Source organism: Etheostoma cragini, chromosome 21 (genome assembly GCF_013103735.1).
Source record: "Etheostoma cragini isolate CJK2018 chromosome 21, CSU_Ecrag_1.0, whole genome shotgun sequence".
Classification (NCBI taxonomy): Eukaryota; Metazoa; Chordata; class Actinopteri; order Perciformes; family Percidae; genus Etheostoma; species Etheostoma cragini.
The window spans coordinates 1964377-1990305 of NC_048427.1; the positions used below are offsets into that span (position 1 = coordinate 1964377).

Sequence of the window (25929 nt, forward strand, 5' to 3'; positions counted from 1 at the left end):
CCCCCCCCCCCCCCAAAAAAAATCACCGTTGCTCAAAATAGCTTCGGCAACTCCAAAAGTAAATCGACAATTTACAGTCATCTGGAACTGTACCAGTAATTTTATTCACATATTTTGTCCAAGTAATTTTGTTTTTTTTTACATGAACGAAGAAGCAATGAAGTGATGCTGACAAAAGTTTCAGGTGAAAATAAAAATTTGGTAGCTGATGCACGAGGTGCTTTTTGTGATGTTCTCGGGTCATTTTTTTTGTTTGTTTGGCTTTTTTTTTTAAATAAAGAGAGAAGCTCAACACCCCAGCTTCAGGTGCTTCACAAGGCAATCTAAGGTTCAAACCCATTTGGCCAAAGAGGCACTCTTAATTTCAATAACATTTACTTGCCCTTTTGATATAAATACATGACAAAGTGGACCGTAACTATTACCGCCTTTGGGAAGATTAGGAAAAAGAAAATTAATTTCTGCTGCTCCAGATCGGTGGTCAGAAGCAAGAGATGATCCAAGACAATTTGCAGCTTCAATTAATGCACTTTTAAACTGTTGAGATACATCGCGGGGTACCAGGAACCAATTAATCGACTGAAGTTGATGTAAAAACGTATTACTACACCACAATGTACTCAAAATGCAAAGGGCCACACTAATCAGATGTGCAAATGAGAAACGCAAGGCTGGATTTAAAAAGTAATCCAATGAACAGAAACTTAACATGACAAAAAGGGGGGCCCAAGCAAAGACAAGCTCCAGCATAGTGCAGCAAAGATCACATTGACAGATCTGGTCTCTTCCTAATACCCTGGAAGAAATAATAAAATATGCATAACTTATCGACTGACTACAAAGAAACAATAGTCAGGACAGCTGATGAAATTTTTCAAAACCAAACTCTCTAAAACCTCCAACTTACAATACAACTGGTCACTCTTACGCTCATTAGTTTTTAATGTCACACAAATGACTTCGTTTATGACCCTTACAGAGGGCGCTGTATGATCCCGTCTTAACACATGAGATCTGAGTGTTCCAGTCTTTAATGATTACAGTACATAATGTCAACTAACAACTTTCCTTTATTACCTCTTGCACCTTTGTCCCCCTCAAGTCCAAGTGGTGACTGTATCCACTGTACCATCTCTCTGTTTACGGACGCACAGCAATGGCGCCGCATTTTTTTAAAACTCTCAGTCTGGCATCCCTGAGCCTTCCCCCGGCTGACAATGGCTGAGCTGGTGAGCGGACCAGCTCTAATTGGAAAGGGAGAGGGCCCAAGAGGCGGGGAGGTCCCTGGCTTGTGCAGCACTCCGTTCCCTTGCATTCATCTGAGTGCACACAAAGCAGCAACCTTACAGGTCAGGACAGGCTCTCGTATCGTGCTCTGCAACGCACTCTCGCTTCCGTTTTCTTCTCCGTTTGGCACTCCGATCATGTCTTATTGTGACGATTCTGACCAGAAGAGGAGCGGGTGCTTGCGGCCGGTGACCTGGCCTGCACCGCCGCGAGTGCGGCGACACTACGCAGCACTCTGTCCGGCGTCCCCTCCGTCCCTGAACTGCTGTTCACCTCCTGCGAGAGCCTGTGAGACCTCCTGTCCTTCCGACTCTCCCTATGCTGGCCCTGCTTGTCTCTGTTCTCCGAGCTGCGGTCCCTCTCGCTGCCGGAGGACGTAGCGCGGGACTCCCTGCGCTCCGTGTTCTGAGAGCTGATGCTGCGGGTACATTGGCTGCTGCTGTTGCTGCTGCTGCTGCTGCGGCTTCTGCTGCTGCGCCCGCCCCCCTCGCCGTCACTGCTCATGCTGCTACAGGCACTGTGGCCCCGGGACGAAGTCTGCGCCTCTGCCTCGCCTTCCTTCCCCCCCGACGACTTCCTGCTCCCCCTCTCCTTTTCCTCGGTTTTAGACCTCTTGTACTCCGCTTCCAGGGGCGGAACCAGAGAACCGGGGCACTGTCTGGTGGAGCGGGAAGCAGGGCGGCTGGTCTGATTGGGCAGTGAGGATTTGCTGCCAGCGCTTTTATTATTAGTAAAATTTACAGAGTTACTATGTGGAGAGGCTGGTACAACTTTGCTTTTAGGCTTTTGGTTTTTGTCAGAAGAGGAGGCAGGGGAAGACCCAGCGGCCTTAGCACCTGAGTCTTTCCGAGGGGTGTGGCCAGGGGTATCCACCCTGCCTTTCATTGCTAGGAGCTTGGCTGCCGCATTGAGTGCAGAGCACCTCTTCCCCAGAACTTCGGGCTCAGGAGGCACTACGCTGTTCGTCTGAGCTTTACTGTCTTGTGAAGGCTGAGATCCTGCACACCGTCTGGTGATCCTAACAGAAGACGTATCGCTGCCAGACTCTCCACCTGTGGATGTGTTGGCGTTGTTTGACGCATTTCTGTCAGAGCTGCCCGTGGGTTTCTTTCCTTTCCGGCTGTTGCCCTTTTCCCTCTCCAGATCTTGTAGCCCGTGCTTGGCTGAGCGAGTCAATCGGCGCTCCTTCCTGCTCTCACTGTTGTCAGAGTCCGAGGAGGAGGAGGAAGAACTGGAACGCCTTCCCCGAGACGTAGCGGTGGTGAGCGCCTTCTCGCCACCTTCCCCTTCCTTCACCCAACCCTCTGCGTTTTTCTCCTCTTTCCCCGTTTCTGAGGTGACGTCCGTTCGCCTCTTCTTGGCGGGATGTCGGTTCTCGTAAGTCCTCTTGTGGTGAGCGTGGCGAGTGAGGGTTGAGCACCCGGAAGATGACGAAGAGGACTGAGCCGACTCCTGGCTACTCTGGCGACTAAGAGGTCTTTTCTGGATTGGAGTTTTCTGATCTTCAGTAGTTTGCTCAACTGTCTGTTGCTTGTGTTCTTCTTTTTGAGTGGCAGTTGCAGGCTGTGCATCTCCGCCTTCTCTCTCCCTTCCTTTGGTCTCAGAGGAACTCTCCACCTTTCTCCTTTTAGGCCGAGACTCACAGATGTCCTCCTTTTTAGGCCGAGACTCACAGATGTCCTCCTTTTTAGGTAGAGACTCACAGATGTCCTCCTTTTTAGGTAGAGACTCACAGATGTCCTCTTTTTTAGGCAGAGACTCGCAGATGTCCTCCTGTTTGTCATCCTTCTTGCTAGACCTTGATTCCGGCTCTGCAGCATCTACTTCCATTCCGGTCACGCTGTCCGTGTCACTTTTAGATGTAGACACTTTCTTTGTCGGCTCTGAGGACAGTTTCTCAGACGAAACACCAGCGGATGCAGATGTGGGAACCGGGGGCAGGGCCTCTGTCCGGGCTGGTGAAGACACATCTGGGGAAACATCTGTGGATGCAGAGCTTCGTGCTTGCAGGGAAACAACAGCAGACGTTTGTGTGGTGGACACAGGAGGAAGCGTTTGGGCCAGGGCAGCTGCGGTAGCTACTACGGTTGGTACGGACAGAGCGGTGGCTGTGGTAGTCGATACTTGGGTAGTTGTGGCGTTTGTGGCGGCAACTGTGGAGTTTTCTGGAGATGTAGTTGTGGTGTCTGGAGCACCTGTGGAAGTTTTTACTCTGTGTGGGGGGATCGTGACAGACTTTTCTGCAGCAGGAGTTGTTGAAGTTGGGTGTTCTTTGGAAGAAGGGGCTGCAGCTGCTACAGGGGTTGTTTCTTGGACCCCCTCTGCTCTCTCTGTTGGGGGAGAGGAAGTAACTGTAACTGTCTTTGCCTCAGCTGTGGCGGTCACATTGGCAGATGTTGTAGTTGGGGAAAGAGTGCAGGGTGGGGTTGGTGTAGCAGCAGGTTTTGTTGATGACTTGGAAACGACTGGAAAAGTTTCCTGTGCCTGTGTAGCCACTTGAGCTGCTGGTGGTGGTGAGGTTGAGATAGGTTTGGTAGGGACTTTAGTAGTTGTCACATTAGTCTTTGCTTGAGCTGAAGAAACCGGAACTGTGTTTGCAGTCGATGAGGAGGCCGTTGTTACTGATGGTGTGCTAGAAGGAGACATCGTTGGGCTTGCAGGGGGGACTGTGCTTGGAGTTGTTGAGATTGATGGACTAACTTGGGCTGCTTTTACTGTTGTTGTCATAGTTGTTGCTGTAGTGTGGGAAGGTTTGTTTGAGGTTGGTTGTGGTGAAATTGAAGCTGGGCTAGTGGCTGTAGCTGAAGCCTTCGTGGAGGCAGCTGCAGCCAAGGATAGAGCAGCTGGAGCAGAGGTTACAGAACCTGGGGCGGATGGTAATGTAGCTGGGGCAGAGGATTCAGTACATGGGGCAGTTGATACAGAAACTGGGATAGATGTTATACCAGAAACCAGAAAAGTTGGAGCAGAGGATACAGCAGCTGGGGCAGATGATACTTTAGCTGGGGTAGAGGTTGTAGTTGGACCAGAAGATAGAGAAGATACAATAGCTGGGGCAGATGACACTGTAGCTGGGGTAGAGGTTGTAGTTGGAGCAGAAGATAGTGAGGATACAGTAACTGGGGCAGATGTTGTAGCAGAAACCTTCTGGGTTGTAGTTGGAGCAGAAGATAGAGAAGTTGGAGCAGAGGATACAGCAGCTGGGGCTGATGATACTGTAGCTGGGGTAGAAGTTGTAGCAGAAACCTTCAGGGTGGCAGTTGGAGCAGAAGATAGAGAAGTTGGAGCACAGGATACAGCAGCTGGGGTAGATGGCGATGAAAGAGCAGAAGCTTGCGGCAAGTCCTTAAAAGACATAGTTTTAGTTGTGAGCGACTTTACTGTAGTAACTGCTGGTGTCACGCTGACTGTTTTTGATATTTTGTTTGCAGCTTCTGTAATCGTGGTGGCAGGTACTGATGTTGGTACGGCGCCGACAGCCATGACAGAAGACAACATCGTTGATGGAGTGGTAGCAGCTGGTGTGGAAACTGTGGTGGTTTCGGCAGAGTCTGTTGTATAACCTAAAGGGTTCAGCTCTTCTGGAGCTTTAGGAGCAGTGAAAACCACAAGTGTTGGTTTTATGTCTGCGGGAGTTGGTGTGACAGCGCTGGCAGGTGGCACTGGAGTTGTAGGAGTGGGGGGAGCAGCGACGGGGCTAATTGCCCTCATAGAAAGTGTGACAGAGGATGCAGAGGACACCTGCGTTGACGCTGTAGCTGAACTAACAAATAGGGTCAAGGCTGATGTGGAGGCACCCACAGAAAGGGGTGCAGGTGCTGTCACTGTTGGTGTAGAAGCTTTATCTTTTGTTGTTGTTGTGGGGGCTCCTTCTGGATTTGGAGCAGGAGCTGAATTCTCAGTCTTAGTGTCTGTTTCCTCATTTTTGATAGACTGTGAGGCCTGACTTGTAGTGACAACAGCAGCTATAGGGGTCTCCGACTTGTGGGGAGACAAGACAGTCGACTTTGTGCTGGCGTCCGTTTCTGATTTACCGGATACACCAGTAGTAGTGGACTCATTTTTAGAGTTCTGTCCTTCACTGACAGCTTCTGGCGTGGTTGTGGAGTCTTTGCGAGGACGACCCCTCTTACGTTTTGGGGAGAGAGGGGGGTTCCCCTCCTCAACTGGCATGGAAGGCTGTGGGGAGGTGGCCACTGCGTTGTCAGACTCAGGTAACCTAGGAGGAGTCTTAGGGGGCCGGCCCCTCTTTCTTTTCAAAGGTGTCATGAGAGAATTCACACTGGACTCTGTAGAGGAAGAGTCTTTGCCAGGTGGTATGTCAGTTTTTCTGGACTGGTTCCCTCCTCTTCCTCGACCCAGTTGCTGCTGTTGCTCTACGAGCTGGGCGGCCATGCGAGATTCAGTTTCCAACCTGCGCCGTACAGGAAGATTTCTCAGCACAGGCATGTCAGGAGAAAGATGGGATGGGGAATATGGAGGATAACTTCTGACAGGCGGTGGGTGCACAGACGGACTCGGTGTAGAGTCTTGGTCCTGAGGTGATTTGGTAATGGCTCCTTTAGTTTTACAGTCAGGGCCCAACGGTGAGGTGTTGTCTTTGTTTGGTTCGTCGACCAATCCGGCAGTGTTCTCCTCCACGGTTGCCTCCTCTGAAGAAGCTCCACCTCCAGTGCCGCTTCCTCTCCGCCTCCTCCTTCTTGGCTCCTTCTCCTCCACCACCGTGACCAGCCTCCCTGGAAGCTTCCGCAGGACTTTGGCTGATGGAGAGTCCTCAACCAGGCCCCGAAGGACTTCGCCGTCTGCTGACTGGCGCTTGCGAGGCGACCGGGAGCTGGTGGAGGGGGGAGACATGTCGCTGTTGTCTTTGGTGTCCTCATCTTTCGCCTGTTGATCCAATGGGCAGCTGGATTCTAGCGAAGACTCAGACAGCCTCCTCTCATTCTCCCCGTCTTTCTCCTCCCTGCAGGATTTGGAGGTCTTGCCGTCACTCTCCCCGGCACACTGTTGTTTCCCACCAGGGGGAGAGGTGGTAAGAGGGCAAGACACTGAACTTGGAAGGGAGCGGTTTGGCAGAGTCCTAGTTTTGATAGTCTGGTGATCTCTGGCAGGAGATGAGGCTTTCGAAGATTTGGAGGAATCCTGAAGCCTGGTCGATGAAGAGGTTTTGTGATGGTCTGTGCGGAACGGGGTGGTAGACGTGGCGTCTTTGGCAGATCCTCGTCCTCTCAGACCACAACGGAGTCTTTCAGGCACTTCTCTCGGGGACGTGGGCTCAGACTCGGTTTCGGGAGAAGCCCCACGCAGCCGGCCACTAGTCCTTGTAGAGGTGACAATCTTGTCCTTGTCCTTGGGTTTACGGCCTCGGCGGGCTGGCTGAGCAGGCTCCGCAGACGCTGGCGGCGACAAAAAGTCATCGTCCTCGTCATCCGATGAAGCGTGGAGCTTCAGGCCCTCTTCCTTGGCCTGGTCCAGGCCCTTCCTGGCGGCCTCCACTTGCTCCTAAACAGACAGATTGAAGTTTGGTTTCTACAAAACTAATAAAACATCTTAATGTTTTGGTTCTAAGGGACTACATGGTTGGACAAAGTCCTTAAACATCTGACAACATAACACAAAGCAAATTGTTAGACTAATACCCCTTTTATTACTTTTAAGTCCTTGTTGTGTCTATTTGGGACTGTTAAACAGTGGTGGCCATGATGGCATTTAAGCTGAATAAACACCCGAGTCAAATCCAAAATGATGAATTTCACCAGATTGGTACTTAGCAGTGCTGAAATGATCAAAGCAGTCAATCAATGATTGGTCGAGTGACAGAAGTAATTTTAAAAATGCAGGCCAATTATTAAACAAAACATTTCCAAATATATTCTGGTTACATCTTCTTAAATGTGAAGGTTTAATACTTTCTCAGTTTTATATAATTGTAAATTCGTTATTTTTTGTTTGTTTTTAGACTGTTGACCAGGTAACATGAAGATAACCACTAGTTGCAGCCATAGTATAGATCTGTTTCTGTTACTTTGTACACCCTTATTCCTTTGTGTTGAGGATAGAAATTAACAGGCGTCTGAAGTCAAAGTTGAATTAAGAAAGCCGAGCTGATGAGACACAAGCGTGTTATTAGGTGAAGATGTGGCGTTACCTCAGCCTGCTTCAACTCCTCCTTGCAGACATCTTCTAATGAGGCTTCCAGGAAGTTCATGGCGTAGCGTTCAATGGGAGTGAGCTAGAGATAGGCAGAACAAATGTGTTAATAAAGCATAAAATATAAACGCAGATATACAGCAGAAACACCCCCATCTTCACTGACAATAATGCCTCAGATGTTAGATTGTTTCAGCTGTGAATAGAAACTATTTATTTATTTTTTGTGTCAAAGATGTATTCTCCAGCCCATCAAGAGCTCCAACCAATGTATTACGTAATGCATGTGTATTACATATTCTCGATTTTCAATTAACAGACTGGTTATTCACCTGCTCCACCAGAGCAGCGATTTCCTGCTCGGCCTTCGAGAGCTCCTCCACTTCCTCTTGCTCCCCTCCGTCGTCCAGCGGTATGTTCTCGTTGAACTCCGCCAGTTCAGCCACCTGCTCTGCTTTGGCCTGTGAGGCTGCGACTATGTCCTCCTCATCCTCGGCACGACACAGGGCCTGCGAGAAACATTTCAACATGATCAGGTTAATATATTCACCACCATATTTGATAGAAAACCTTTGGTTTGACAGTATATATTAGGGTTTAGGTTAATAAGTTTGGAGTTGATGTATAGACTGTATAAGTGAAGCCAAAACATCTCAATAGCCCCCTGGTGGCTGGCTGCCCTTTTCATGTTAGCCGCTAGGACATGGACAAAACTAAAGAGTCACAAAACACTAAAATGATTTTTACCTCAACATTTTTTCTGTCATTTTAGGTCATTTTGATCATCCTGATGGTTGTTAAAGTGTTCATTTTTCTGATCAGTTTGGTTTTTATTTGTTATTTGATGCTATAAAAACAGGGCGAAACGTCGTCACTGACAGCTGTGTTTGATTCGCGATCAAACACAGGTCGGGCTGGACTTCGATAAAGCAATTCCACTGCCCAATGACTACTGGGCAGACTGACTCCAATATCACTAGGAAGCAGCACACGTAAAGTGGGAGAAAGTGGAGATGCGTCGTCCATCTTTATACACAGTCTATGGTACGGATATTTTACATCAGCAAGTTCTAAAAAATACAGCAGTCCCACCAAATTTTGACATGTATCATTTTAAAATTTAACAACAAGAAGATTGTTCAACTTGTCCTGGGCTGCAAAAAAAGTGTTTTGGACAATTAACAAATGTTAGCTGCTACATACAGAATATTTGATGGTATACTACGACATCTAACCTGCTCCAGAATGGTGGTGCTCTGCTTGTTGACAGCCTCTTCCTCCTCGGGTTGGGGCACCGATAGCTCCACTGCCACATCCCTCCTCTCCCCTTCGTTCATATCAAACAGCTCTCGGATGGTTTGCTGAGGAACAAAGTCAAAATGAGACACATGGGAAGATGGGTCTGTGTCCTTAATAAAAAAAAAAAACTAAAATAAGAGGCGCTTGAACAGCTAAATGTCCTGACATTGATCAATGATTGTCAAGTGGCATAACTAATAAAGGGAGATCTGAACATGTTTAATGAAAGGGGAAGAAGACGCAACCTGTGTTTTTGCAATGAAAAACATTTATTTATGTGCTCAGTCATCAAGCACACCGCTACATGTTTGTGTTTGGATAAACAAATGCGTTATTGTCCCATTATTCCCAAGTTTTTAGACAGAAGAGCGAAATTAACAAGAGAAATTAAGATACTTTCTTCACTGAATTTAACTTGAACCTCTGCACTGTCATATTACGTGCAGCCGACAGTGAAGTGAAACAGTAAAGTGTGGTAAATGGTGTCCTGTGTCCCATTATTTGAAATTATATAAATTTAAGCGAGGGGGGGGGGGGGGGTATCAGATCAAAAAGGCTATTGCTTATAATAAATATTTGATTTATGCAAAGCACGTCCACTGTAAACGTCTACCTGTTTGAAGAAGGCAGTGGTAAAGTTCCCTCCTTCAATAGCCATATCTCCCAGCATCCTCTTCTGATTGGCTTTCTTTAAAATGTTCTCCTCCACTGTTCGCTCACTGATCAGCCTGAAGAGAAACATAAAGAGAAGATAAACATTAATATGTTGTTGAAATCAAATACATTTACGGGGAACTTTAGCAAATACCATGGCCTCACAATAACATGGGTGTTGATTGACAATTTAAAAAATGCCATTTCCTTCTCTCCTATCACACATGTATCTGTAGTCTTATTGTTTCCTTATCGGCTATTTTTGGTATTTAACTTTGTAAAAAAAAAAGGCTCTTTATATGTGCTAAATAGACAGCCTTTGGTTTAGGTGTACAGTATGTTTCTAGGACCTAGGTATTGCTCCTGCTGGACTACTAGCATGCTTACTGACATGTTATTAATTATCAATGGTTAACACTTGTTGACACTTTTTTACTGCAATGGCATTAACATGTCTGTCACAAGGAAAATGCGTAGGGACTTTCCAGTAAGTATCTTGAGGTAAATTATGACATCCTGTCACAACTTCCCTCTTAAAATAATGCATTGATCTACATTTGGACATAAAACCTTGCTTTAAAACCAAAACAAAACAAGAACTACATTTTACAGACCACAGATTTTCCCACATCCTGTCTCATTAAATTCCTTTTCGACTTCTTGCTGTAATCAAGTGTTTAAAGGTCAAAATGAAAGTGAAAATGAAGCCTTAAAAAGACCATATGTAAATGAATTATGTAAAGAGGTTTTGCTTTTTTCTACTCAGTCCTGTTTAACTGTACAAAGCGACTGCATAGTGAGTAGTCAGTCACACATGGATTGCTCGTGTAAATGCACTTTTGAAGCGTCACCTGTAGATGTGGACGTCTCTGGTCTGGCCGATTCGGTGGCAGCGGTCCTGTGCCTGAGCATCCATGGTGGGGTTCCAGTCACTGTCGTAGAACACTACTGTGTCGGCCCCAGTCAGGTTCACCCCTACACCTCCGCTGCGAGTTGATAAAATGAAGCAGAAAATACGCCGGTCTGCGTTGAAGCGCTCCATTAGAGCCTGAAGGAAAAGTACGAATAGAATAAACATTAAGTGACGTCAGACTGACTGGACCCCAACTTGATTTTTTGTTGAATATTTTCCGTTCCATTAGAAGGAAGACAACACTCACATATTCAGCTTTTTATGGTGGAGGCAGTAAATTCAATTTGTGTACATGGTTGTTTGAAAATACCGTTAGCACTAACCTGTCTCTGCTCCACACGGGTGCTGCCATCCAGACGGAGGTAGATGTGTCCGTGGTAGTTAAGGAACTGCTCCAGCACATCTAACATTCGCGTCATCTGGGTGAAGATCAACACTCTGTGACCTCCTGTCTTCAGCTTTCGCAGCAAAGTGTGGAGAGTCTGCAGCTTACCTGCACACAGTAAGAATGCAAATTATTTATTTAGAAAAAGAGTTGCCACTACTAGGAAACAACAAACAGGCAGAAAACATCTTTAAAAACAAGCTAGTATGGGAAACTTATAGAGATGATTTTATAAGACAAAATGTAAAAGCAGGCTTCCCTGAACCAGTTCCCCGAAGCATCAGCTGGGGTGACCAGAGCTTTAAGAGCAGAAGCTATTTGATTCAAGAAGGCAATTTTATGACTTAATAAAAAGATAAATAATAAAATAGATAATTGCCTGCTATCACATTAAGACTAAATAAAGGACTACAATGCTTGCTGCATTGCAAAATTGCTCCTTGGAGCTCCTTGCTCCTTGCAAACACGCTGCAGAAGAAGCATCTTGAGACCTTACCACAATCATACTGTATGAGCCTCAGGTCTGGAAACTGGGTCCGCATGTAACACTGGATACGATGGAGACTGCGAGTAAGCGGAGTGACTTGAGTTGACAGCAGGTTGGAGAAGACCGCCTGCTTATGGCTTACAGAGGGAGGAGGATGGCAGCAGTGCATGGAGATCTGAGGAGCCTCCACAGGGGGAATCGCAAATGTAAACCTACAGTGGGGCACAACAAATAACTGTTATGTCACAAATCTTTCCTCTTACTTGAAGCTCTTGTATCCACAGGACATTAAAACCAATCAACTGCTCAATAATCTACCTGTCTATAATATCATTGAGCAGCTCCAGCCTGTCATCAATGCTGTGGATGGCCTCTCTCACAGCATGACTCTGAAACCAGAAGTCGTATTTGTTTTGCCACTGTGCGAACAGACAGCTGCTGTGGCCCGAGCGGCCCCACTCCCCCTCAGGGCTCAGGGCGGCTGGCGAGGGACGGGGACCAGGGAGAATAGTCAGAAAGTTCAAAACCTCCCGGCCGTACATGGGCTTTGCCGTGCAGTGGTTCTCGTTGACTCGAATGATGAAGTCCAGCCGGCTGTCGCGCTGCTGTTTATGGCAGTCTGCCAACCATTGCTGTTGAGTAAAAGAAGGTAAGCGTTAGCCAGGTAAACAGCTGGAACACAAGATGCTAAAACAGCACTGATTGTATTTACAACAGATGTACCAGCGAGATGTGGGCTGTTAAAATGTGTGATGAGATAAAGCACCTTAAATATGGAAGAATGTAACTACTCTAGTGTGTTTTTGCTTTGGTCCGTAGATGAACTTGCTTACCATGTGGAACGGAGAACGAGGTGGTGGACGGGGGACTCTCCTGGGTGGAGGGAGAGCCTTTGCACTTGTACTGGGCCTAGTCTTTGTGGTAACTGGTGGTTGACTGCTCCGTTCACGTGGTGCTGACGAAGAAGCCTTTGACGCAGAGGACGTGGAGGCCAGCTGAACTGGAGCTGAGGGGAGAGAACAAAGCAGAGCGTTGTAAATAACTAAATTTCGCTGCACTCCCAGCAGCCCTTCAGTTGAAAAGAAAATGACCATGGATTTTATTAAGTTAATAAAGAAAAACAATTTCTCCTAAAATAACTAAACGTTTACTGTCAGATCTGATAACTCATTACAGTTAGTATTTATTGTTCGGAGACGACTTGCAGATTTTGGATTCAATACCCAATGAATTGACTGCAGTCCTTACAGTATACCAACTTCTTCGGACTCGTAACTTGCCATAGGCACTGAGACTACCACGGCTTCCTGTAACTGCCTAAACATTTCTGCAGGTGTCCTCTTACATGACACACTGCACACATCTGGAACTCTACTGTAAGCAGATAAAAAAAAAAAAAAAAAAAAAGGGTGGTAGGGAACACAAAAAAAATAAAAAATACTAAAGATTAGTTGCCATAATGATCTGGCCCAGTTCTGCTTGGCATGAACTGGGCCAGATCACGCACACAGCGTTATGAATCATGGTTCAGAGAGAATAAAAGCTCTGTGCTTGTTCTCTCACCTGGCTGCTCTGTGCTTGATGAAGGAGGCTGCACTACTTTGAGGACGGGGCGAGGTGGGTGGGGCTGGTTTTGGGCTGAGCTAGGGATCCCGGGAGGAGCTATGGTGTAGTGGGCCGTAGCGGGACCAGGGGTGCGCTGAACAATCTGCAGCGGGGCAGTGTTTCTGACAGAGGTTGTGTTGGCGTGGGGGTGCGGGAAAAGGGAAGTATGAGGAGCAACACGAGGGGAAGGGGCCACTGCCAGGGTGGGCACAGGCCCGCCATCCTTGCCTGCTGTCTGACGCACAACGATCTTCACAACGCCGGGGCTGCTCACTATGGCGGGGGGCACTGAGGAAACATGGAACATAGCAGCTGTGAACTTCTTAAAAAGGGTATTAGTAAACAGATATAATACTAAAAACTTCAGAAGATGTGATTTAAATTGATTTCCTGATGGAGGTTGTCATAAGATAACGACCAAAAAAAAGATAACATTTCTATATCTTGAATAATGTGTCTGTTAAGAGGCAGAACATGAAAGACAGCGTAAGAGAAAGAAGGGGTAAAAACCTTGTGCTACGGCATTGAGCGGCAGCCGATTGGTAGGTGGAGCAGTAGAGGTGTTTGCAGGATGTGTGCTGGCTGCGCTCTGGACCGCCACCTGGGCCGGCTGGCTGATGAGGTGGTGCTGCACCCCGCTGGACACCAGGTGCATCACATTACCTGCATAGAGTCAGACGGGTTATAATCAGAAACTTCTTCTCCTCGTATTCCCAAATAACAAGATTATTGCACACAATATCAAATGACTCAAATTAAGGAATAATTTGTGGGAGATCAGGTTTAAATAGATTAAGTTAATTTAATATAATATTTAAAACGTAGAGATTTGCCAAATTCAGTGAATCTCTCCTAACAGTCTGTTCTGTGCACACTGATAAAAACTGGTATTCACACACAGCCCCTGCTCTATAAATGGAAAACAAAGGCGTGCTGACCATGACACACTACGCTACTCTGTTAGGGCTCGAGCACAGGACAGGGACGTATAAAGAGAGAGGCAGCGGAACGGGAGAGACGGTAAAGTTGGCACATGCCAACGTTGTGAAGGAGCACTGAGTGGTTGCTTTGGTGTAGTGATCAAACATCAGCAACAATTTTCCAGATTCACAGACTCTACCTTTAATATTGTGTTTCACTGTTTTAACTTAAAAGTATTGTTATAAAGTGCACTTCTGTATATTCTGAAGAAGCAGCAACAAAAGTGTTAAATTGTTTAAACCATCAATGTCCATTTCCTGACCATCCAAACCTGGCCAAAGAGAAGTAAACAGGAATGAAATACACTGTAATGGACATGTGGGGGGAAAAAAAAAACATACTCTTTGGTTTTGGGAACTGTAGGGGGCAAGAAAATTATAGAGAGAAATAAAAGACGTTGATATGTCTCTAGCAAGAAAAGTAATAGACAGAATTGTAGATCCACCCATTATGTGCACACACACACACACACACACGCACACGCACACGCAAATTTGAAGATTAGCATATCTGTTTTCTTTGTAATAAGATTATTTTGTGAATAAATACGTATCCAAGTAAGGTAATTGCTTCCGCCTGCTCTAATCCATTAAGTTTTTTGTTGAATTCTGATGTTTTATTTTGTGGTTTTCATTTTTTATAGGTTTTCTTTTTCTTTTGCAACACCTATAATTAGTATTTTGGTATCTGGTGTGAAGCCAAATAATATCCAGATAACACTTAAAACCAAATCAACTTACCTAAGTTAAATTCAAAGGACAGACAACGCACTCCATTCACCAACAGTAAGAAGGATGCAGTTTAACACAAACCGTGAACTGGGCGTGGAGAAGCTGCTGGGACTTGGTGGATCTGGGCTCCAGACAGAGTCAGCTTGTTGCCCTGAAGCTGGAAGGTGACGGGTTTACTGCCCTGACAGGAGGACACAGGTCGCCCTGCCAGAGAGGCAAGCTGGGCTATGCTCACTACCTCACCAGCTTAGGAAGGAACACAGAGAGAAGTTGTGGATTAGAAACAATATTAGATTCAGTTTACTCCAAAGTCAGTTATTGTTTCGTTTATGAGTCTTAACAACAGGGACCAATGGTTTGTTAAAAAAAAAAAAAGCACCTAAATAAGCATACATGCTTATTTAGGTGCTGGACAGACTCAAAACCAATACTGACAGCTGTCATCCAGGGTGGAGTTTAAAGGAGATTACATGTCTGTTCTGAAAGACAAACAGCTGAACTATAAAGCTCATCCGTGTAGACTTACAGGGCAACCTCGCCTGCATATCTGGACTGAGCAGAACCCTCTGGGGCAGGACGCTGCCGGGGTTTGGACTGGGATGAGCCGGGATGCCGGCTGTGCATGGGGCAGCGGGAGGCCGTACGGTCAGCACTGGCTTTGGGGCGCTGGCTCTCACTGCAGTTTGGGACGAAAGGTGCATGGACGGGCGAAGAGCGGCCGTGGTCGACACTGAACACACCACTAAAAAAATTACAAAGGACATCCCAAAAATTAAAAGATCTGCATCTGCAAAATACATGTCTAGGGTAAATAATTTTTCCCTTCACTTACCTTGTTGAACTACAGGAGCAGGAGTTGAGGGGACTTCAGTAACTGGAGGAGGTTTGGGGGTCTGTGCTGCAGGGGGGACCGAGCAGGTAGGCTTGTTCACCAGAAGGACTGCTCGAGTATCACTTTTGGGAGGTGGCTGGAACGTCCTAAAACACAGACAGACACCAAAATACAAAAGGTCAAATGATGAATTCATATTTATGTTTCTTAATACACATTTTACACTACTTTGAAGTATCAGTAGCTGCACAGCGTACCTGTTGACCTTCATGCGGACTGGTCTGGGTCTGGGAGGGGGTTCAGGTGAGTCCATGATCTCCTGGATTAGTTGGCGGCTGACCTTGTGTCGCGGCAGGAAAACGTCTGCCTGGTACCGGGACACGCGGCTCTCCAAACCCACAAGGTCGAACATAGAAAGATCGCAGCGCTGAGGATGCAAAAACATACAGGATTTTATTTTTCCCCCCTATCAAGTCTGCGAGATTTTCTGATCAAATTAGCCCTTTTATTGTTTTTCTTTCATGCTTACCTTTAAAGGGGAGACCTCCAGGGCATCCTGCACTAAAGAGGCTGTATGGAAAACAATGGGCTTCGTGATGAAGGGAGACTGGATGGGGCGGGGGTCGAACAGGTTGGGGTGGTTGCACACTTTGCGGAGCTGCATGAGGATGTTTATCACAGACATGAAGTGACCGCTGGCCAGCGTCTCCCGTGTCCTGTGAATCAGAAACAGAAGGGCGATGAACGGCAAGATAGTAATATGAACAACATAAGAAATATAAGTACTGATAGGGAATTGTTAAGATACGAGTAAAAAGGTATGTTTAAACATCTACTTTTTTGTGTAAACTTAAGTATAATTCCAAGCCCCAATTTCAGGCATACATCAAAAAGAAAACTCCGTGATGCTGTCACAGATTTATTACTTGACTTCATTTAATACATACACTCAGTTGCCAGTTTATTAGGTACACCATGGCAATTTAATGCAGTATTATTAAAATAATCATGCAACAAATAATCCCTGCTTGAAAAGGTGTTGATTCCACTGAGTGATCATTTTGGGGATGTAGATTGTGCGGTTGGAATGCATAGCGTTGCATTTTTTTAGTCCACCCCGTTACAGAAACACCTCTCTGGCAACTAAGCGTATATTTCAAAGACCAGAAAAGCTGGAGAATCTAAGAATCAATAACCAATACAGATACATTTCCATTTAACAAAAACGTCTGCCATTGGGTGCCCGGATAGCTCAGTTGGTAGAGCGGGCGGCCATCCATCCATCTATCCATCTATCTATGTGTGTATGTGTGTATGTGTGTATGTATAGTAGTCTACTCCTTGATGCAACGGGCCTGGGTTAGACTCCGACCCACTGCTGCATGTCATTTCCCCTCTCTCCCCTTTTATGTCTTCAGCTGTCTTGTCATAATTAATATTTGATTATATTAAAAAAGAACCAAACACTATTTCTGTGTGCTGCATCCTCTCTAAAGTCAACACAACGGCGTTGTAACTCACGAGGCCTGGGCCATGAAGTCATCGTAGAGAAACCGCTGTCTCTTGGAGAGGCGACAGCGCACCACGTGTTCGTATTTCTTGGGCATCTGCTTCTCCACGTCGATCTTGATCCTCCGAAGCAGGAACGGCCTCAGCACCTTGTGGAGCCTCTTGACCAGGCCCTCGTTGTACTCCTGACTGCCCTCGATCATTCCTGTCAGCGGGTTGGAGAACCACTCTTTGAACTCGCGGTGGGACTGGAAGACGTGGGGCATCAGGAAGTGCATCAGGGACCACAGCTCCATCAGGCTGTTCTGGAGAGGGGTTCCCGTCAGCAGCAGTCGCCGGTGGCTGTAATACGAAGAGATCAACGTAGACATAAAAATAAATATATGGGGCAAAATGTCTAGAATTAGGATCACAAATGACAAGCGAGAAGAAATAGATTGAGATGAAAACCTCATGGTTATGAGTCTTAAAGGGCCCATGGCATGAACATTTCACATTGAGGTTTTTTAACATTAATATGAGTTCCCCCAGCCTGCCTATGGCCCCCTAGTGGCTAGAAATGTTGATAGGTGTAAACCGTGCCCTGGGTATCCTGCTCTGCCTTTGAGAAAATGAGAGCTCAGATGGAATCTGATATGGTATCTTGACCCTTATCCTCCTCAACAGCAGGAGTAACAGACCAACCAGATTTAAAAGCGATGCATTTCTTTTTGAAATAAGTGCTGGGGGGTGGATCATAATCTTCATAAAGCAGTCAACCTAAGGGAAACACTGCCAATGTTTTGTATCAGTGCTCATCATCAGCCTGAAGAAACCCTACGAGTAAATGCTTGTGTGTACTAATAAAACAGTGCGTGCGCCTCCTCGTGTGCTGAAGCTTCACTCTGAAGCTCTGTGTAACAGTGAGAAATTACCACCAGCTGGAACACGCCACCAGCCAAACGATGGCGTGTTAGTCTAATTGCAGCCACTTTGATGAGAAAAAGCTCTTCTATTTGTAGGATTAGCTGGTTAACATTCACATCCCCACACCACTGAGGCCTGTGGATAAACAGTTAAACGCTTGGGGATGCATCTAATGTCAAACATGTTTAAAACTGAATGATGGCGTGTCCTCTACAGCCGGATGCACACTGACTTTTTGTGACAAGCGGTAGCTTACAGATGAGATAGAGAAGCATCTTTGAATGTGCACGGGAGCTCGACAGAAACAAGACATTTTATTTCATGGAGCATTACTAGTTTGACCAACGTTTATTTAAAAACTTGAGTAAAGATGGCACGATATATATCCTTTTGGATATATCCTAATATCATATCATGGTAAGTGTGTCTTTACCTGGTTTTAAAGGCTGCATTACAGTAAAGCGATTTACTTGTCAGACTGTTCTATTTTTTTAGCTTTACCCACTAAGTTGTTTGTTAACCCCCTTTATAAACAAGTAAAAGTTGGTCCTGCTTCTACACTGCATGTACTAAGGACATCTGTACAAGATCTGTGTGTGTGTGTGTGTGTGTGTGTGTGTGATACCTTTCAAAGCTACAGGTTATGTTTTGAACATAACCAGAGAGAAGTCTCACGTTTAGTATGTAATAAAAAGGTTTTTTGGATGTCTATGAAACTGACCTTTGGACTTTAGATTGTATTCATCTGGCAAACTTCCAGTTTTTCTTTACCCATCTCAGGAGTTATGAGGGGTTCAGTTCGTTGCTCAAGGACACTTTGACATACAGACCGGAGTTGGCGGGGATTAAACTACCAATCATACGATTATTGACCATCTCGCACTACCAACTGACGAATTATCATTTGACGAACTGATTTCTTTCAACCTTTTTACAAAGTCACACTGTGCCTGTGCATTAAAAGTGACTTGGCATCTTTTGCGACCACATTTATTTAAACCTGCTATCACACTCTGACTAAAATATTAGGAGACAGTTGTCCTTACAGATTGTAAGGACATTGGGTTTTCCTGTGGGCGGTATATAACAAAAAGTAGGATCTTTATACCAGCGTGTCAGCGTTATTCTCCCGTTTAAAACTTAAGAGACAAAGCACACAAAGTAAGTAAGATACAAGGATTTTGGAAAGCTCATGCATGTCTGCAGATACAAGGGTGCACGCGTGTCCTGAGACATGCTCGCGTATTAAGTAACAATTCTTGGACACGAGACAAGGACTATTCATTCCTGGCTGGTCCTACTGGGTTTGAATGTGTAATGTTCACAGAGCTGATGAAACGACATTACATCATCGGTGACGTGACCAAGTCTGTAGATCCACGGATGTTTCTTTTATCAACAGTGGTAACTTCTTTTGTGGTTGTTAGATTTGGGGGTTTAACGCAGAGACACCACATTAATTGTTTAATAATTACAGAGCCCTAAAGGTTGTACATTTCTTCTTCTGAGGATGCAAAAACACCCAGCTCCACTGACCTGTTGAAGTTCAGCAAGCTCTGCCAGCGTTGGGACTTGAAGTTCTTGATATTTTGTGCCTCGTCTAGAATCAGGTATCGCCAAGACTTACGCCGGAACGCTTGGTGATCCTGCAGCACCAACTTGTACGAAGTGATGCACACGTGGAAAGCATTAGGCTTCGTCCAGCCCTACAAACAAAACAAAACAATTGACAATTAATACAGTTCAGTAGAAATAATACAAATTTTAGAAAACCCACTATTACCACATCAATCACAAGGAAGTGCGCTTCTGGGTTTTATCAGTTACTTAAGCCCTATTCACACTGGACTAGTATTACCTGGGGAACTTACGTAACTTGTAACAATTGCAGAGGTCACTTGTGATCTTAACCCTGTGCAGATCTACCATGTCTATGATTTGTTGTGTAAAAGTTCCACTGCAAATTATCTACCATATTTTGCAAAACACCGGGGTTGTGTGATAATAGTAGTCCCGTGTGAATAGGCATCTCTGCGATTAAGGGTTTTATTGGCTCTGTTGGCATTTATAAATGAAAGTTTTGACCGCTGTGCTGTCATATGTGGGGGTTAATATCAGTAAACTTGAGTAAAATGGACTTTTCTTATGCCTATGAAACAGAGAGGGCTTGAGGAACATTAGCAGAAAAAACACAATTGTTCACCAGAACTACAGCAAATAATTAAATCACACCTGTGTTAAATACAACTACCGTTAAATCATCATCTTTACCATTAAAAAAACATAACATTACCTGTCTCTTTAGCTTTCTCTCCTTTTGGCTGCCAAAGTAAGTGAGGATTTTAAACCCAGGACACCAGCGTTTCAGCTCCATCTCCCAGTTCAACATCACACTGGTGGGAACGATGATGAGGTGAGGGCCCCAGTTACCTAGACACAAGTTAAACGACAAAGGGGAGGAGCATCAAAGTTCAATTATGGCATTAAAACATGAGTAGCACTTCAAAAAGACAGTCCCAAGCCCAACAGCTGTATGTATTAAATGTATTCAAAGCATCAGGAGCAGCTTTGTTACCTTTTTCACAGGCGAGGTGAGCCAGCAGAGCGATAGTCTGGATGGTCTTGCCCAGGCCCATCTCATCAGCCAGAATGCCATTGAGCTTTTTCTCGAACATGGTGACCAGCCAGTCGAGTCCAATGTGCTGGTATTCTCGTAACGTGCCATCAAGCAGGAACGGAATGGGAGTCTTGACCTTTATGTTGGGAAAATAAAGATGAGAAAATGATGGTTCAGAACCACAAAAGGACCAGAATCTCAAACATGCTAAAAAGTAAACCAAGCGCTATTTCTTAGACTATTTTGGATGGACTTGTAATAAAAGATGAGCTATTTAATTGTCTTTGGTCACTGAAAAGAACAACACTAAGACTGACCTTTGTAGTAGCCAAAGTGTAGCCTTTAGGCTGCAAGCTCTCTGCAGTAGCAGCGATGTGACTGATCTCTTTCTTCGGCCGTGAGCTGGAGGGAGGTGGGCTGTTGTCCCCCTCCTTTAGCAGGACCTCCATCCCTTCATCTCCACAGTCATCTTCTTCCTCGCTCTCCTCTTCGTCCTTCTCGCTGTCATCGTCTTCACCGCTGTCTCCTGGTGATTCTGAGAAAAGCCCATTTCAAAAGAGTTTAATTATAAAGTGTTAAAAGCAGCCAACAGTCTGGGAAAAGGCAGGCAGAAGGACATATTTGTATTCTGAAATGTTGTTGCGTCAGAGTGGGAGCAGACACACTATTTATATGAGATTATTTAGATTTCCTGTGCGCTGGTTAGTACCTGAGGAGGAAGTGTTGCTTTCCACATCACTCTCATCTTCTTCAGTCTCCTCTTCCTCATCCCCAGACAGCTCCGAATCAGAGCTTTCTTTAGAGCCAGATGCAGACGGGGCCTCAAAGTCGGAGGCATATGCTCCTTTGTACTTCTCGAGAAGCTCCTCAACACTCATATCGCCTACAAGAGGAACAGAGATGTCAGAGTAGATGTTTACTGCTCCTTTTTTTAATAAACTGCTTCAAATTAACAAAATGCTTATTCACATGCAGCTAACTGGCACATAGACAAAACGTCTCCAATAAAACAGACAAGCTCAGAAAGAGCAGCTATGCTGGGCGAGCTTTAAATAAACTGACAATGTGTTCTTGTACGTAGACTTTAAAATGCATGTATTTGCTTTATTGAGGCATCAAGTTATCTATAAACTGCTGACTCTATATAGTAAATCATAAATGTGAAAAGATCGGACTGGAATTGTCTAACCAAAAATCGCTGAGGATAGAATAATTAAGGTTTTTATGTGGAGTAAATCACACATTTGACTAATGGGCAAAAGGAGCTATACTGATTTTTTGAGGCGGTGGATCTGTTATGTTATATTATATTATATTATATTATATTATGTTGAATAATATGTGTTTTAATCCTAACTTTGTTAGAGGAAACTTTTATTGGAATTTAAAAGAAAAAAATAGTTAACAAAATTAAGGACATAAATGCACATCAAGTTCCGCCCTAAATTATTTGTTTTATCTTGTTTATTAAGAAGCCAAAATATCTTTAGTTGCCCAAATGAGAACTGGTATTTGTCCTCTGGGCATTAAGGTTAGTAGATTAAAAACCATTCAGGAGAAAACAAGCCTAAACTCCTGGAATATGTCATACTACTGATATAGGCCAGATTCAGAGGTCTACTTTAATTTGTCTATAGTAACTATTCTTGGAAGTGATTTGAAGTGGACAAAAAGCATATCCCTCTTCATCAGTAATAAAAGAAGCTCTTGAACCAATGGAAAAGCACTTTAAACATCTTCAGAGTGATACGCAGAACAACAACAACAGGAGGCTTCTCAACATGAACGATTGCACTTTCCATTTTACGCGTGAATACCTTCTTTGGCCAAGTCATCCAGCTCCTCTGCATGGTCCACGTTTCCCTCAACCTTCTCCTGGGCAGCTATGGTGTCCTCCTCATCCTCAGCTGAAAAGACAACAAACACATCAACACTAACAGACTTTCTGAAGATCATTCAACAAAATATATCTTTGCAATGTTTTACCCCTTTTCCAAGATATAAGTATCTTATACTGAGAGCGGTCTTACCATCCTCTTCATTGGCAGTAAATTCACCATCTTCCTCTTCTACTGATGAAGAGCTTTCATCCGAGCATTCTTCATCTGAGCCCGACTCCTATGTAATCCAATGATTAAGCAATTAATATTAAATAGAGGAAACGCAAACACCTGTGGCCCGATTATTATTATTAAATATAAGAAATGCAAACACCTTTGTAACATTTGCAACAGTATTTAGACTAAAATTAACATTATAGAGGGCAAATTTTAAAAAAAGCAGAAACAATTCTTTTGGCATTATATTAATATTGACACCTATTCTGTAACTGACATGAAAGTAAAAGATCAGTCATGTTGTGTGCATTATCTCCAGTTCCTTCGATGGCTATACATCCCTAATGAACAGTTCTCACATGTAAACATGTGGCTTAAAAATAGGGTTGGGTACCGAGAACAGGTGCTAACAACCAGTATCTACCGGACAGAACAGCCGCGCAGATTTCGGTGCCAATTCAATGCCTGCGCTTCTCTCTGATGCGCCTACACGGACGTTACAAGCAACAGGAACATCGCTGGATGTGACGTTGGTAACACTACACCTGGCAGCAGGTAGGGTTAGCCTACCGTTAGCTGGCAGCTGGATTAAACCCGGTTAAATGCTGACCGCTAAACGGTGTTAAGTGTAAATATTTTAAAGTAACAGTGACAAGCTGCCGTAGTTGACGGTGCGTTTACTTCAAACTCGCCAGCCTCTTGGTGCATTCAAAGTTAAAAAAATAAAATACAATTTTCCAATCTAGTGTTTGTTTTTGACATTTGCCAGCAATTTACTGGTGAAATAAGTTAGTTATTGTTATTACATTTTTAATAAGTCATTTTGACCATCTGGCCTTAGCAATTAACAAGCTGCTCTGAAATGTTGCAGACGGTCGCTTTGTGCTTCTTTTTTATTTTTTAATCTTTTTAAAAGAATTTGTTCAGGCACTGGCACAGTTTAAAGCAACACTACGCAACTTTTCCCTCTTCAGTCCTACAGGTTATGTCTTATTGGAACTACAGCCACCCGAGGTGTAGTTTAAATGAGAACCTGCAGGGGGACCGAAGAGGGAAAGGTTGGATAGTGGGGCTTGAGAAGTATGGCTTTAAAAGTAAAGCTTTAAAAGTATGACTTTCTGCGTCGGTATAGGAAAAAAAAAAATCAAGACAAACAATACCCGACCCTACTTAACAATTGGTATATAGTGGAGAGTTTTAACACCCATCTGATTGATCATGTTAAAATTATGACCCCGGTTGTTTAAATAACAGTTTGTTATGTTCAGATTGTTAGTATTTGTTAGTGTTTCAATGTCCTAATCAGTACATAATGGACAGTACAATTAACCTTGTAGTTTCATGTAAAAGTTAGTAAGAGCTTGTGACAACAACAGAACTTTAAACTAAGGTCAGCGGTCTGCTACTTTTGGACAACAATCCCTGTCCCGTCAGGTTTGTTGAGGTACCTGTGGAGGCCGTTTGAGGGTGCTGAGTAGTTGGTCCAGGGGCAGCATGCCCTCCTCCTTCAGCAGTTCAATCTCCCTCTGATGGCTCTCCGCGTCATTGCCCTCCTGCTGCTCCTCCACCTCTATGGTCTCCTCGTCATCCTCCTCCTCACAAGGAGGCTCAAAGTCTCTGTCTGCACGAAGAAACGAGAATGGTTTTGTACTTAAAAATTGATTTTATGCATTACTGTTAGGAAACAGACAGATATATAATGTATCCAAATGAATTGGGTTCATAAGGCCCCACACGGAGCCTCAGCTGCATTTATCAAAGCCAAGAAATCCTTTAAGAAGTAATTTGGTTCAAAAACAGCCCATTTTAGTGAACATTTCAGTTTGGGTTTCAATGACAGATTCTTGATGGCTAAGCACATCATTCATTGACAGTCACTGCATTTTATCACCACACAAAACGTTGCCCGATAATTAAATTAAAGTGGGACTGGACTACTGACAAACAGAAATAAACCACTGCCAAGTCTGTCCTTTCTCTGACTGAGCAAACACTTTTACTAAAGTCACCTCCACGCTCCAGAAAATCATCTGCCACAGATAACACGGGCAGCTGACTAGTCTGACAGGTTTGACGAGTCTCACGGTTGCCAAGCAGTGCTCAGTACAGAGCTGTTGTGCCAAGAAATGCTTTACTGCAATGACAACTATTAGACTTCCTCTTTGTCACGATGCGTTTGAGCTCAGGTTCTCAGGTGGGATTTGCAAAGACATGCAAGAACATGGCTGATTCTCTCAAAGATGCAACGACCTTGACAGCAAAGAACGTCTTTTTGTCTCCATGAAACGGTTTGCCTCTGTGGACGCTTAAGAAGATTCAATCATTGGTGTGTAGCTATGACAACGTCCCTGTCTGACCCAATGATTCAGCTCTGAACACAGTCTCAGTGCTATAACATGGAGGCAGTAAGCTCTATTTATGAGGTTAAACAAAAACTGCTTTTACCATCCTCATCAACAGCAGGTGGCACAGATTTTTTGGGAGTCTGGGGGACAGGTTCAGGTTCAGCAAGTCTGGTGTGTGCAAGTGACTTGCTGAGGAGGTCTGAGTATTTCTCAGTCTGGCCAACAATGAAGTCCAGCTGAAGGTCCAAAGCCTTCTTCCTCTTTTCCTCCAGTCTGGACTGCTGTTTGTACTGCACCACCTGTGTTATGGACAAAAGACAAGACAACAGCACTCTTAATTTTACTTTGTGATTTCAATAGAAGCTAGAAATAAAGACTGAATGACAACTATTAGACAAAAGTAGGCAAAACAGTAGGTCTTCCTCACTGAATCACTTTCTCTGTATGTATCATATTGTCTGAAAAGTGCATTTTATTTCTGTGACATAAACAAACACAGGCCGCCATCCGTTCAACTTCAACAGCTGAGAATCGAGCCAGAAGGTTTTGTTTGCTTGGTATATTTGTAAATCATCTGTACCTTCTCCACACTGCTCCAGAAAGCCCGGACCTCCTTTGCGATAGAAGATGCAACTCTTCGGATTTTAGCGTGCTCATCTCTCTTGGCCTTCTCTTCTTTTTGCCTGAGCTCCTCGTGGTGTCGCATCACCATTCGCACCACCTGACAACATATCAACGGAACGCACTTGAAACATATACATAATCAGACACATAGAATGCCTAATCTTGCAAGTAAGACACACTTCTAGGTGCAAAACCACTGATAATTAACCTACCTTTCTAGCCACGCCTCTCTTCCAGCGCCGCTCTTGAGCAAAGTCAGCAGAGAGCCACTGCATCTCCTCACACAGGTAGTCCCAGTGAACCTTCGGCCGCGGCGGCTCCGTCAGGCGGGTGAGACGCTTCATTGACCAGAAGCCCTCTCGTTTCAGTGACTGAGTCCGATGCTCGATGTCCGCTTCCTGTAGGACACACAATGGCCACACCACTCAGTACATCCTGCCAACACAGGAGCGTGCTAAAACAGTGTTTCGGAAACCGTGAGTAAGGAGGGACGGGTTCAAAACCCCAAAGGATGTACAGCACGTGCACCCTCAACACATCTCATAGT

General features: G+C 44.8%; 1 protein-coding gene across 4 annotated transcripts in view; it reads right to left on the reverse strand.

The window, feature by feature from the left end:
• Nucleotides 1-247: 247 nt before the first annotated feature.
• Nucleotides 248-25929, reverse strand: part of srcap (Snf2-related CREBBP activator protein) — a 32770-nt gene continuing 7088 nt past the window's right edge. For 2 of the 4 annotated variants that reach the window (XM_034859563.1, XM_034859561.1), the window contains 30 exons: nucleotides 25595-25780; nucleotides 25339-25479; nucleotides 24859-25057; nucleotides 23862-24034; nucleotides 22387-22474; nucleotides 22174-22263; nucleotides 21066-21239; nucleotides 20674-20891; nucleotides 20315-20492; nucleotides 20033-20169; nucleotides 19276-19445; nucleotides 16846-17175; nucleotides 15854-16040; nucleotides 15582-15751; nucleotides 15325-15470; nucleotides 15019-15234; nucleotides 14574-14738; nucleotides 13291-13443; nucleotides 12739-13068; nucleotides 12009-12181; nucleotides 11494-11807; nucleotides 11185-11387; nucleotides 10627-10796; nucleotides 10242-10438; nucleotides 9350-9464; nucleotides 8673-8798; nucleotides 7770-7946; nucleotides 7436-7519; nucleotides 4418-6789; nucleotides 248-4300 (listed from right to left, as the gene is read on the reverse strand). In XM_034859563.1, the coding sequence (XP_034715454.1) occupies nucleotides 1423-4300; nucleotides 4418-6789; nucleotides 7436-7519; nucleotides 7770-7946; nucleotides 8673-8798; nucleotides 9350-9464; nucleotides 10242-10438; nucleotides 10627-10796; nucleotides 11185-11387; nucleotides 11494-11807; nucleotides 12009-12181; nucleotides 12739-13068; nucleotides 13291-13443; nucleotides 14574-14738; nucleotides 15019-15234; nucleotides 15325-15470; nucleotides 15582-15751; nucleotides 15854-16040; nucleotides 16846-17175; nucleotides 19276-19445; nucleotides 20033-20169; nucleotides 20315-20492; nucleotides 20674-20891; nucleotides 21066-21239; nucleotides 22174-22263; nucleotides 22387-22474; nucleotides 23862-24034; nucleotides 24859-25057; nucleotides 25339-25479; nucleotides 25595-25780 (10260 nt within the window). In that variant the 3' untranslated portion in view covers nucleotides 248-1422. Of the gene's footprint in view, nucleotides 4301-4417; nucleotides 6790-7435; nucleotides 7520-7769; nucleotides 7947-8672; nucleotides 8799-9349; nucleotides 9465-10241; nucleotides 10439-10626; nucleotides 10797-11184; nucleotides 11388-11493; nucleotides 11808-12008; nucleotides 12182-12738; nucleotides 13069-13290; nucleotides 13444-14573; nucleotides 14739-15018; nucleotides 15235-15324; nucleotides 15471-15581; nucleotides 15752-15853; nucleotides 16041-16845; nucleotides 17176-19275; nucleotides 19446-20032; nucleotides 20170-20314; nucleotides 20493-20673; nucleotides 20892-21065; nucleotides 21240-22173; nucleotides 22264-22386; nucleotides 22477-23861; nucleotides 24035-24858; nucleotides 25058-25338; nucleotides 25480-25594; nucleotides 25781-25929 lie in introns of all 4 variants that reach the window. The other 2 variants (XM_034859562.1, XM_034859564.1) reach the window with 2 other exon arrangements.